The following is a 12694-nucleotide window of genomic DNA, read 5'->3' as shown; positions in this document are numbered from 1 at the left end:
TCTAGCACAAAGTCATAATGAGAACTAACATTTACAGATGTCTAATTGTATCATTACTTTATCCTCATGATAAACATAGGATGTAGGCCCTGGAGCATATAGAGGTTGCTCATGATCACACCCTTAGTAGGTGACAGGGATGGGATTCAACCTCTCAAGTATGAGGAAAGAAGCTCCATTCTGAATACTCTACTAAATGTCCTGTCTGGTCGTATGAGTATGATTGGACACATTATTGAATCCACAGGCAATGAACCTCTAAGAAAGGGCCTGGATTAGGACACAAAAGATTCACTGATGAGTCATTTGTGTGATCATCGAAAACCTACAAAGGGATTCCTTGTTGGGGGGATGGTGTGGGAGGAGAACTGGATAAGTTTATGAGAGACCAGTTAGAGGAAATACTCAGCCAATGAGAAAGTATGCATCCAAAACCACAAAATTTACACAATAGGAATTTGCCTAGATGAAGACGAATACATGCGAATATAGAAAGTTGATAGATAATCTTTAATCAAAGTCTTATGGACCACCAAAAAAGTAGGGATCTGCTACAAATATTTAAATCAAAATGTATCGCATTTTTCTTCATTATTTATTCTCATATATTCTCCAGATTATGTGTTCTCATCATAAGATGCTAATACGTTTCAGATTTCTAAAGTTAATTGGAGTCATTTGATTTTAACTTTTCAGGGGGAAGGCATGAGATTCTGAGACCCAAAATGGAATTAGGAATTCCATTTTTTGACGGAAAGAAATAGGAGCAGAGGGAAAAAGCAAAGGAGAGGAGCTGGTGAAAGGGAAAAAGAAGAGACAAATATATTAAAAATAAACAAGAAGGGGGGACAATATAGAGTAGAATATCGGGGGATAACATTGGAAAAAAGGGCGAAATTATAATAAAGACATTTCATATTATTCCATTAGACTTCATTTACCTTCCAAGTTAATAATCGCAGTTTTTCAACTCTTTGATTTAAATGAAAATTGCTGTTTTTAAATGAAAATCACAATGATTTTAAATGATCCTCGCAACGATTTAAATGAAAATCACTAATATAATGAAAATAATATTAGAATTAAATCATTGTGCATTACTTCCTTTACTGAAGCATTGTTTACTATTTGATTATGTACGGCTTTAATGGTTAATATATGGGTTACATGTGGCCTTTATATCTTCCTAAGTATTGCCTTTTAGTTTTCCTCTGTAAATGATTATTTGTTAGGTAAAAGGGGAGAAAATCATATCTACAAAATTATAATGAGTTAAACCTTATTGTCCTTTAAATAAAGCAGGAGAGATACTTACAAGAAAAGAACAATACAATTTTAGGATATAAAATACAGCTATTTCTTGTTTAGACATATTATTAGATGTATTAATGGATCTAAAATCTTATTGTAAAAGGCAGTCCCCCCTCCTCTTACTCTTATTTGAATTTAACTTTATTGAAAGGGGCATTTGAATTAAAAGAATAAAATAAGAAAAATGTGGCTTTCAAGGAGTTACTAAGAATCTAATAAAATTAGAAATTCTCCAAACTACATTTTGCATAATAAGCATAACTATTAAGCTGTTAAAATTATGAAGCCATCTCTGCATTTATTAACCTTTTTTTTCCGTTTTAAAACTAGTATAGTAATAAGCTGTCTCTGTGTGCTTTGGGGCAAGTCAGTAACTCTTTTGGGCTCAATTTTACTTATTTATTAAAAGACGTGTTTAAACTAAGTATAGTATCTTCTGCATATTGTATATATAAATATGTACATTTATATTTCAAAATAGACACACATACAAAGTCTATGGGTGGGCCAAGAAGGAAGCAATTAATGCAATTATATTGTTAGTAATAAAGAATAATAACTATCTTCTAGAAATAGGATCAAGATTTACCTGCAGTTCTTAAATCTTTATTTGTTAGTACCAGAAACTGCAACCAGAGCCCTACAGCTGCCTTCTACGTTTTTCTGTTTTGTTGGAATTATAAACATAAAGGGAAGGCAATTGAAATGGCTCATAATCTCATTTTTAAGGCCTGCAATAATCAGGAATTGTACTGCTCTCAATTTAAAGCTTATATAAATGAAATATAGATTGCTCTACAGGAAGGACTTTTCTGAACAAGGTAATCTGTAAGCCTTCTTCCACGTATAAACTTATATATTCTATATTTTATTGTGGGAATTGAACAAAAGAAGGGTTTTTAAATAATAAAATATAGAATTGCTTAGTCCAGTCTCATCCTATTACATACTTTATAAATATTAATGGAATCTAGATTGTATTAGTATTTCAAATGAGAGAGAACACATTTCAATTAGGTAGATAGATGATAGAAATATACAGAGTGAGAGATAATATTCCATTATTTGACAGAAAATAATATAGGAGAAAATATAGGTTATGTGAGTTTATAATAGTACATAATAGTCTCTGATAATAAATATTATTTCAAAAAATAAGATAATGCATTGGAAATTTTAGAAGTTATTCAAATTTAAATCAATTAGTATCAAAATTTATCATATTCAAATATCTTTGTCATCTTAATTATACTTTTTACTACCATGAGTATATCAAATCTTTTTGGAGAAGGATAAGTGAAAGTTTTTGCACAACTAGGTGGCAAAATATCTGGCAAACTAACATACATACAAGAAAAACAATAATGTTTTACAAAGGTTAAAGGGGATTAACCAGAAAACCAAATTACTTTAGAATGCTCATCAGTAGGAAGTAGAAATGGAGAATATTATTTTAGACATATCTTCATCTCAAATATAAGCCCATGAAGAGATCATGACGTATATATCTACATTAGCCCACCGGTCGACCTATATGGACCAGTTCAGTAATTTCCATGTAACTGTACCAGGTTAACAGATGTTTAAAAATATTAAAGAAAACTCAATCGCTCATATTTCATCCTAGGCTTTATGATTTCATAGAACTCCTGTCCAACTTGATAAGTCTCTTTCATATTATCGGAATGAATACCTGAAAAGGCAGTAGAACTGCATCTAGACAGGTGAGATTTCATTTGAGGTTGGAGAAAATAACACTTCTTTACAAACTCTTGGTTCTTCTGGCTGGATGGCACACATAGTTAAGAACCATTTTACATCAATCACTCAATAAAGGTGGCTATAAGTTTATTTTTCCTCATAAAGAAATTATTTTAGACTAAAACATGTATTAATTATAAAAGTGTCAGTTATGTTTAAAACAGATATTTAAATAATATTCAACTAAATAGTACAAATTTTGAAAATTGATTGCATATGTTGGATATTATAGTAAGTTTATATCAGTGGGTTTTTAAAAAATATGTTATGATTTAAGAGTCAGCTCTTATTATTTCAATAACAAATTTAAATCTTTCATATAAATAAAGCTAAATGTCACATATACTGATAAAAACATTGCCTAATAACAAATGGAATTAAAATTGTGGGCAGCCTTAAAAAATGAAACAATTATTTTTAGTTTGCATGATGAACCATTTTTCCGTAATGGAATGTAACTAAAATAACATAAAATGATTTGAAATATTGTTGTTATGCTACCAGGTTATTTGATCTTAATTCAGTTGCTTAATCTTTCTGAATCCTGGGTTCCTAATTAACAGAATGTGGATTTAAAGTTCTGTTTCCCATGCCTACCACATAGAGTTTCAATGATCAAATGAGATGATCAAAAGAAATTTGTCAAATGCAAGCATTAGCTGTTACTATTCAAAGTAATGCAAGCAACACTGTCCAAAACTGCTGACACTATTTGATATTCCTTTCATTTCAAAGAAAAATACATTCAACTTGACTGCCTTCCAAAGAGGTGAAGATGTTGGTTGAAATGCAATGGAATAACTCTTCTCAGTAGTCATCCTAGATATCAGTTACAACATAGCAGGAAGCATTGGTATACACCATTGAAAAGAATTAGAAGTGAGATAGCTAATACTAAATAATAGTTTTCAGTTATAGTTTTATCTGGAAAGAGGCCACATATCATAACTGTATGTCCATAAAAATTATCTTAGCAAACAGACAAAAAAATTGGTTGACATGGATTAGCATATACCTACCAACTCCAGACATTTCGGGAACACTGGCAGTGTATAAGTCTTTCGTGAATTTTGGTTCATTGTCATTGATATCATGGATTTTAATGATAAATTCAGATTCAGGTTCCACCTGCCGCCCAGTCTTTCTGTCTATAGCCTTGGCACGAAGAATATACAGGGATTTTTCTTCTCTGTCTAATTTCTTTACAGCATGAATATCTCCTGTATTTTCATCTATAACGAACAGACTGCCAGCTCCATCTCCTGTTAATATGTATTTTAAATTTCCATCTCCTTTATCTTGGTCAGTGTGAAGCTTCAGAGAGGTAGAAAAGAAGAGCTTTATAAATACGTGCATTGTTATTACAAAATAAAAATAATTTTGGCAGATACCAGTTTGTCTCCACATAGTATCACTGGAACAAAGATCACAATGGTTATCTTAATTTTCACTGTGGGGAGACTAAACCTTTCAGTTTTTGTCATTCTCAAATTTTCAAACAATTATATTTATACATCATAATAGACTAGATTTAAAATAAAATGAAAATGAGTGTATATTTTTCCAAACACAGTGTTTCAAAGATATTTTTGAGTAGAATGCTATGAAGATTTAAACCTCTAGTATATTAACAAGAAAAAAAATCCATTACCCTAGATCTTGAGTGGAAATATTAATATAATCTTGATTACATTTAAAATCACTAAATTCAAAGATATGATGTGACAAATTTCTGAACTTAGTATGATGATAAGTTTAGGATGTATATCTTAATTTTAAACTGATTTTATCCCCTTCAGTATAATATTGTTTGCAGAAGCACAGGCTCTGTCATCAGAGACTAGTGAGATCATCTCATAGATTATTCTCTACATGACTTTGGGAGACTACTCTTTCAACCACAATGTTATCATTTTTGGGAAATTGACATATTTTATACACTTATTTGAAATGCCAAGTGATAAAAAGCACACAGGACTTTTCCGCTGGCAATAGAAATAATTTCTTAATGGAAACATTAGGATTTTTTCATAAATTATCTTCCTTCTTCTGATACACACCTGTCTTAAAAAAAACTTCTCAATGTAGAAGACTGTTCACTGAGTATTTAAAACAGATGAATGGACCATGTATTCACAGAAATTTTGAATTGGAAAAAATCTTAATGTTTTTGCAAAGCTAACACTATTCTGAAACTTGCATCTTAATTAGTCTACCCCTGCTGTGTTATCTTCCATCCTGTACTTCACAATTCCCATTACATCCTAGCTCCACGTATGTCTTTGGTGTCCCATTCCATCATTGAATTATTTGACTGGTTGAATCTGTTTTCTATGGTAGCCGAAATTGCAAACTTAGGATTCATGTTTTACCCCTCCATCACTTTTAAGCCCAATATCAAAATAGCCATATACAGCCTTTTCTTCCCTGAAATATTTTCCCCACCCATCCTGTCTTCATCTCTATGGCTACCAACCTATCTTCTGGACCACTGCAGCAATCTCCTAATTGATGCCTGCCTCCCCTCTTGCTCTACCTAAACAATGTTCAATACTAAAGAAATTGATTTTTCTACAATACAAATCTGGTCATGTTACTTCCTAGTTTAAAAATCTTCAGCAAGGTACAGTGCATAAGAACCATGCGTCTAAAGTCTTACAAACCAGGGTTAGTCTCATGCAAATTACTGTTTTATATTGGGCAAATTGTGTGTGTGTGTGTTTAATCTAAGCCTCTTCTGTTAAAAGGGGATAATATTCTTTAGAAAATAATCTTTACTTTTATCATAATTGTTTGGACTCTATAGCCTTATTTATACATCTTCTATAATCTTGTTCTTATTTCCAGATGTATCTCTGCTACCTTTTCCCCCTTGGTTATGCATTCTATACATACCAATTGTTGTGTTTTGCCTTGGTTATTTTCTTCATTTCTCAGAAGGCCTGTTCCAGCTTTCACACTTGATGTTTGCATATGTGTTGCTCACACTTTAACGCCTTTCTTCTTCTCTGCATTTTGCCCTAATTGAATATTTATCATATCCTATTTTAAAATGTTCTCCTTAGGGATGCCTTTCCTGAATCCCTAGGTTAGAATAGATATGCCTGCTCTGTAATTATACAGCACCTTTCACTTCCCTACATGATACTCACCACATTTGGTGTAATTGTTTACTATGCCCACTACACTGTAAAATCCAAAAGAGAAAGATAGGTATTTTTCTTTTAAATTGCTAAGATTTCAACACGTGCCTCTTGAAAACCAAATGTTTCATCTTCTTTTAGTAGTATGTTTTCACATACCTACAACAAGTTTGTGTCATTTATTACTAGAAAAATCAGGTCACATATAAAATAAAGCTTGTCTTTTTAATTTAAACTGCATTTTAGAGATCTCTATATATCAATAACATTCTTTTTTTGTGTGTGTGTGAGGAAGATCAGCCCTGAGCTAACGTCCATGCTAATCCTCCTCTTTTTTGCTGAGGAAGACCGGCTCTGAGCTAGCATCTATTGCCAATCCTCCTCCTTTTTTCCCCAAAGCCCCAGTAGATAGTTGTATGTCATAGTTGCACATCCTTCTGGTTGCTGTATGTGGGACACGGCCTCAGCACGGCCGGAGAAGTGGTGCATCGCTGCGTGCCCGGGATCCGAACCTGGGCCACCAGTAGCGGACTGCATGCACTCAACTGCTAAGCCACGGGGCCAGCCTCAATAACATTCTTTTAATGACTGAATTTTTCAAATACTTTTTCAAACTATTTTATAATAAATATTTTTATATATATATCTTGCATTGCTAGTACTTTTATTCTAAGTGGAGAAAAAGAAGATACTTTTAATGAAAGGAAATAATTAGGAAAAGATGAAAGATAGATGGGTAGACAGAGAATTGATATGTATTAGAAGTTCTATTTAATTTGGCAAAAATTGTGGAAACAACTAAAACGTTCACCTTATTGATTTGGTTAGGCTAATTAATATATAATAGTACTATTTAGAGCCATTAAAATTGTGGTTTATACATACATTGTTGGATGTAAATCATTGATTCAGGTACATGCTTTTAAGTAAGATAGCCATGTTAAATACAGCATATAGAGTATGATTTCAACTTTTTATATCTTTATTTTTTCATAAAAATACTCTCAACTACATAATATTGAAAGTAGTTATATAGTTTAAATTTTTTTTTCTTTATTTTTAGGTTGTACATTTTTATGAATAAGTTTGTATTAATTTCTCAATGAAACAAAGGAAAAATAAATAAAACTAGTCAGGAAAAATATATAAAATAAACTATAAAATATCTCCCACAGCTTATACTCTACTATTTGCGCATTTAGACACTCAGAAAAAGAAACATGAGAGATTGGTTGACTGTCAATATTGTCAAATATATTTCAAACTGAAACAATGGAAATCTAGGGATGACAATGTAATGTACTGAAAATTATGGAATAGTAAACACTGTAGGGCAAAGACCATGGACTACATCAGGGACCTCTATTGAATGCTTATCTTATGGAAATTATTAAAAAGTAGCCAAAAAAAAAAAGCTGGAACAAATTTATACTGTTATAAGATTTCAATGGAAATTTACATATATACACACAAATGAAAATTAGTTTTAATTTTTCTATATCCCTCTCCATTATTTTTCTACATATTTAAACATAATTATAATAATATTATAAAACAGTATTGTGCTATACCTTTATTTTTTGTATTTAATAAATATTTTATTTAACATTTTATTGTGATGTATTAAAATGTGCAGAGAAGTGAATCTGTGTCTCTCAAGTTAGATATGATTCTACATCCTACTTACATTCAAATACGCATAGAAATAATTCACTATTCAAATATTTTCTCCTGATTCAAAATATTCTGGCCTCTGGAAAAATATTTAGCCAAACACGGTAGCAATCATAATCAATTTACTTTTCTCTGAATAATTTTTATATTCAATTCAAAAAATGTCAAGGGAGAGTGACATCAGCATCATGGTGGAGTGAGCTTTCTGTAAACTCTTCCCCCAATAAGATACAACAAAAGGAACAGTCACAGACCAACAACGGACTCCTAGACAGCGAAAAGCAAGATCGGAAAGATGAACACTGCAGCACATCTGAGAGAGGAATGTGATGGGCCCCCCGGAGGAAGTGGGGAGAGGTAAGGAGAACTCCTCTCCCTCCCCATCAGATCAGTGATCCCAGTCCACGAGGCTCCCAGAGAGGGGGGAGGGGTGGCCCTCTTCAGGGAAACCATAGCTCTTGGGGCACTCTCAGCCAGTGGGAAACTCCCACACAGAGGACTCAGAACAGCTACAGGGGTACCATCAATATCTGAGCACCCCAGGAGAGCGGATAACGAGGGCTAACGAGAAGCCGCCCATGCCAGGGACCCAGCGGGCAAAAGAGAGCCCCCTCCTCGCCACAAGCCAAACACTGCACCTCAGCCTACCAGACCAGACCAAGTGGCTGGTGGATCACAGTGAACAGCTGGGGCAGAGCACAGGGGGCTCAGATTACACAGCCCTTTATCCCCATACAGTGGCAGCAGGTGGAAATTGCAACCAGATATTTCCAGGATGAGGAAAAACAAAGCCCATACAGGGACCACAATGCAAAGGTACGTGAAATCACCAGACCAGAAGGAAAATGACAAGCAACCAGAAAACAACCCTGAAGACACAGAAATCCATAATCTAAACGACAGAGATTTCAAAATAGCTATCATACAAAAACTCAACAAAATATGAGACAACACAGAAAAACAATTGAATGAGAAGAGGAGTTTCTTCACAAAAGAGATTGAAATCATAAAGAAAAACCAATCGGTACTGATGGAGATGAAGAACACAATGGAGGAGATAAAGGAGAACCTGGAATCTTTAAAGAACAGAGCTGACAATATGGAGGGAAGAATTAGCATTATAGAGGATAGGAATACAGATATGCTCCAGATGGAAGAGGAGAGAGAACTAAGACTAAAAAGAAATGAAGAAAGTCTCCGAGAAATATCTGACTCTATTAGGAAATGTAACATAAGAATTATAGGGATTCCTGAGGGAGAAGAGAGGGAAAGAGGAACAGAGAGCCTATTCAAGGAAATAATAGCTGAGAACTTCCCAAATCTGGGGAAGGAGCAGGAAATACCAGTAAGTGAAGCCAATAGGTCACCTAAATACATCAACAGGCAAAGGCCCACTCCACGACATCTAGTGGTAAGGCTGGGCAAAGTCAATGACAAAGAAATAATATTAAGGGCGGCTAGACAGAAACAAAAAATAACGTACAAAGGAACTCCCATCAGGCTTTCAGCAGATTTCTCAACAGAAACTTTACAGTTAGGAGAGACTGGAATGATATATTCCCAAAATATTGAAAGACAAAAACTTTCAGCCAAGAATACTCTATCCAGAAAAAATATCCTTCAAATACGATGGAGAAATACTAACTTTCCCAGATAAACAAAAGCTAAGGGAGTTCATGGCCATGAGACCCCCACTACAAGAAATACTCAAGAAGGCCCTCAGGGCTGAAAAAAAGAAAAGAAAGGGAACACAAAGCTTGAAGCAAGGAGAAAAAGGTAGACAAACTCAGAAAAATAGTAGATCTTTACTGGAATACATTAGCAACCACTTAAATACCAAAATCAAAGATCAAAGGAAGGAATTCACCAAAATTAAATATAACTTCATCACTGTAAACACACACCAACAACACAAGATAGAATAAGGTATAACAAGAATGACTTAGAAGGGGAAGAGGAAAGTGATTGAATTGACTTAGTATAAGGAAATAAGAGGCCATCAGATAATGGACTATCTCATACACAAGATTTTTTATACAAACCTCAAGGTAACCACTAAACAAATAATCAAAACAGAATCACATATGATAAACAAAGAGAAAACTAGAAGAGTCATAAGACAGAACAACTAAATTGAATTGGCAGTCCGAGACAAATGGGACCAGAAACAAAGGAAATGCAAAAGAACTGGAAAATAAGTGACAAAACAACAACATTAAGCCCTCATATATCAATAATTACCCTAAATGTAAATGGATTGAACTCTCCAATCAAAAGATACAGAGTGGCAGGATGGATTAAAAAGCAAGACCCAACAATATGCTGCCTCCAGGAAGCACATCTCAGCTCTAAAGACAAGCACAGGCTCAGAGTGAAAGGATGGCAGACAATACTCCAAGCTAATGGTAAACAAAAGAAAGCAGGTGTTGCCATACTCATATCAGACAAAGTAGACTTCAGGATAAAACAGGTTAAGAGAGACAAAGAAGGGAAATATATAGTGATAAAAGGAACACTCCACCAAGAAGATATATCACTTATAAATATATGTGCACCCAACATAGGAGCACCAATGTACATAAAGCAACTATTAACAAACCTAAAAGGGGACATTAACAACAACACAATAATAGTAGGGGATCTTAATACCCCACTTACATCAATGGATAGATCATCCAGACAAAAAAATCAATAAAGAAATAGTGGATTTAAATGAAAAACTGGACGAGATGGACCTAGTAGACATATACAGAGCACTCCACCCAAAAAAAGCTGACTACACATTCTTCTCAAGCATGCATGGAACATTCTCAAGGATAGACTATATGTTGGGAAACAAAGCAAGCCTCAATAAATTTAAGAAGATTGAAATCATAACAAGCATCTTTTCAGACCATAATGCTCTGAAACTGGAAATCAGCCGTGAAAAAAAAAACTGGGAAAGTGAAAAAAATGTGGAGATTAAACAACATGCTACTGAACAACCAATAGATTATTGATGAAATTAAAGGAGAAATCAAAAACTATCTGGAAATAAACGAAAATGAAAAGATGCCATACCGAACCATATGGGATGCAGCAAAAGTGGTCCTGAGAGAGAAACTCACAGCAATGCAAGCTCAACTTAACAAACAAGAAAAAGCCCAAATAAGCAACCTTAAATTACACCTAACAGAACTACAAAAGAAGAACAAACGAAACCCAAAGTCAGCAGAAGGAGAGAAATAGTAAAAATCAGAACAGAAATAAATGAACTTGTGACCAAAAAAATAGTAGAAAGGATTAATCAAAGAATTGGTTCTTTGAGAAGATAAACAAAATTGACAAACCCTTAGCCAGACAAACTAAGAAAAAAGAGAAAAGTCTCAAATAAATAAAGTTAGAAATGAAAGAGAAATTACAATGGATACCATGGAAATACAAAGGATTATAAGAGACTACTATGAGAAATTATAGCCAACAAATTAGACAATCTAGAAGAAACGGATAAATTCTTAGACTCATACAACCTCCCAAAACTGAACCAAGAAGAAATGGAGAATCTGAATAGGCCAATCACAAGTAAAGAGATTGAAATAGTAATCGAAAACCTCCCAAAAAATAAAAGTCCAAGACCAGATGGCTTCTCTGGTGAATTTTACCAAACATTAAAAGAAGATTTAATGCCCATCCTTCTCAAACTGTTCCAAAAAATAGAGGAAGATGGAACACTTCCTAAATCATTCTACGAGGCCAACATCACCCTGATACCAAAGTCAGACAAAGACAATACAGAGAAGGAAAATTACAGGTCAATATCGCTGATGAACATAGATGCAAAAATCCTCAACAAAATATTGGCAAACCGAATATAGCAATACATTAAAAAGATCATACACCATGATCAAGTAGGATTTATACCAGGGACACAGGGATGGTTCAACATCCACAAATCAATCAATGTGATACACCATATCAACAAAACAAAGAATAAACCCACATGGTCATCTCAATAGATGCAGAGAATGCATTTGACAAGATACAACATCCATTTATGATAAAAACTCTCAACAAAATGGGTATAGAAGGAAATTACCTCAACATAATAAAGGCTATTTATGACAAACCCACAGCCAACATCATACTCAATGGGGAAAGACTAAAAGCCATTCCTCTGAGAACAGGAATGAGACAGGGCTGCCCACCCTCACCACTCCTATTCAACATAGTACTGGAGGTTTTGGCCAGAGCACTTAGGGAAGAAAAAAGAATAAATGGAATCCAAGTAGGCAATGAAGAAGTGAAACTCTCACTACTTGCAGATGACATGATTTTATATATAGAAAACCCTAAAGAATCCATTAGAAAACTATTAGAAATAATCAACAACTACAGCCAAGTCACAGGGTACAAAATCAATCTACAAAAATCAGTTGCATATTTATATGCTAATAACGAACTAACAGAAAGAGGTCTCAAAAAGATAATACCATTTACAATTGCATCAAATAGAATAAAATATCTAGGAATAAATCTTACCAAGGAGCTGAAAGACCTATACAATGAAAACTACAAGACATTATTGAAAGAAATCGATGATGACATAAAGAAACGGAAAGACATCCCATGCACATGGATTGGAAGAATAAACATAGTTACAATGTCTATATTACCTAAAACAATCTACAGATTCAGTGCAATCCCAATCAGAATCCCAATGACATCCTTCATGGAAATAGAAGCAAGAATACTAAAATTCATATGGGGCAACAAAAGACCCCGAATAGCTAAAGCAATCCTAAGAAAAAAGAACAAAGCTGCAGGCA

General features: G+C 33.9%; 1 protein-coding gene across 1 annotated transcript in view; it reads right to left on the bottom strand.

Annotated features, from left to right (window-relative positions):
* The window catches only part of LOC131418950 (cadherin-9), an 87636-nt gene that overhangs the window by 25214 nt on the left and 49728 nt on the right, over positions 1-12694 (bottom strand). Inside the window, exon 2 of the mRNA XM_058563509.1 lies at positions 4092-4386. Within this exon, the coding sequence (XP_058419492.1) occupies positions 4092-4386 (295 nt within the window). The remainder of the gene's footprint in view (positions 1-4091; positions 4387-12694) is intronic.

The sequence above is a fragment of the Diceros bicornis genome, chromosome 20, assembly GCF_020826845.1.
Source record: "Diceros bicornis minor isolate mBicDic1 chromosome 20, mDicBic1.mat.cur, whole genome shotgun sequence".
Classification (NCBI taxonomy): domain Eukaryota; kingdom Metazoa; phylum Chordata; class Mammalia; order Perissodactyla; family Rhinocerotidae; genus Diceros; species Diceros bicornis.
Note: the sequence above shows the minus strand (reverse complement) of the source record. Positions and strands in the feature narration are given on the sequence as shown.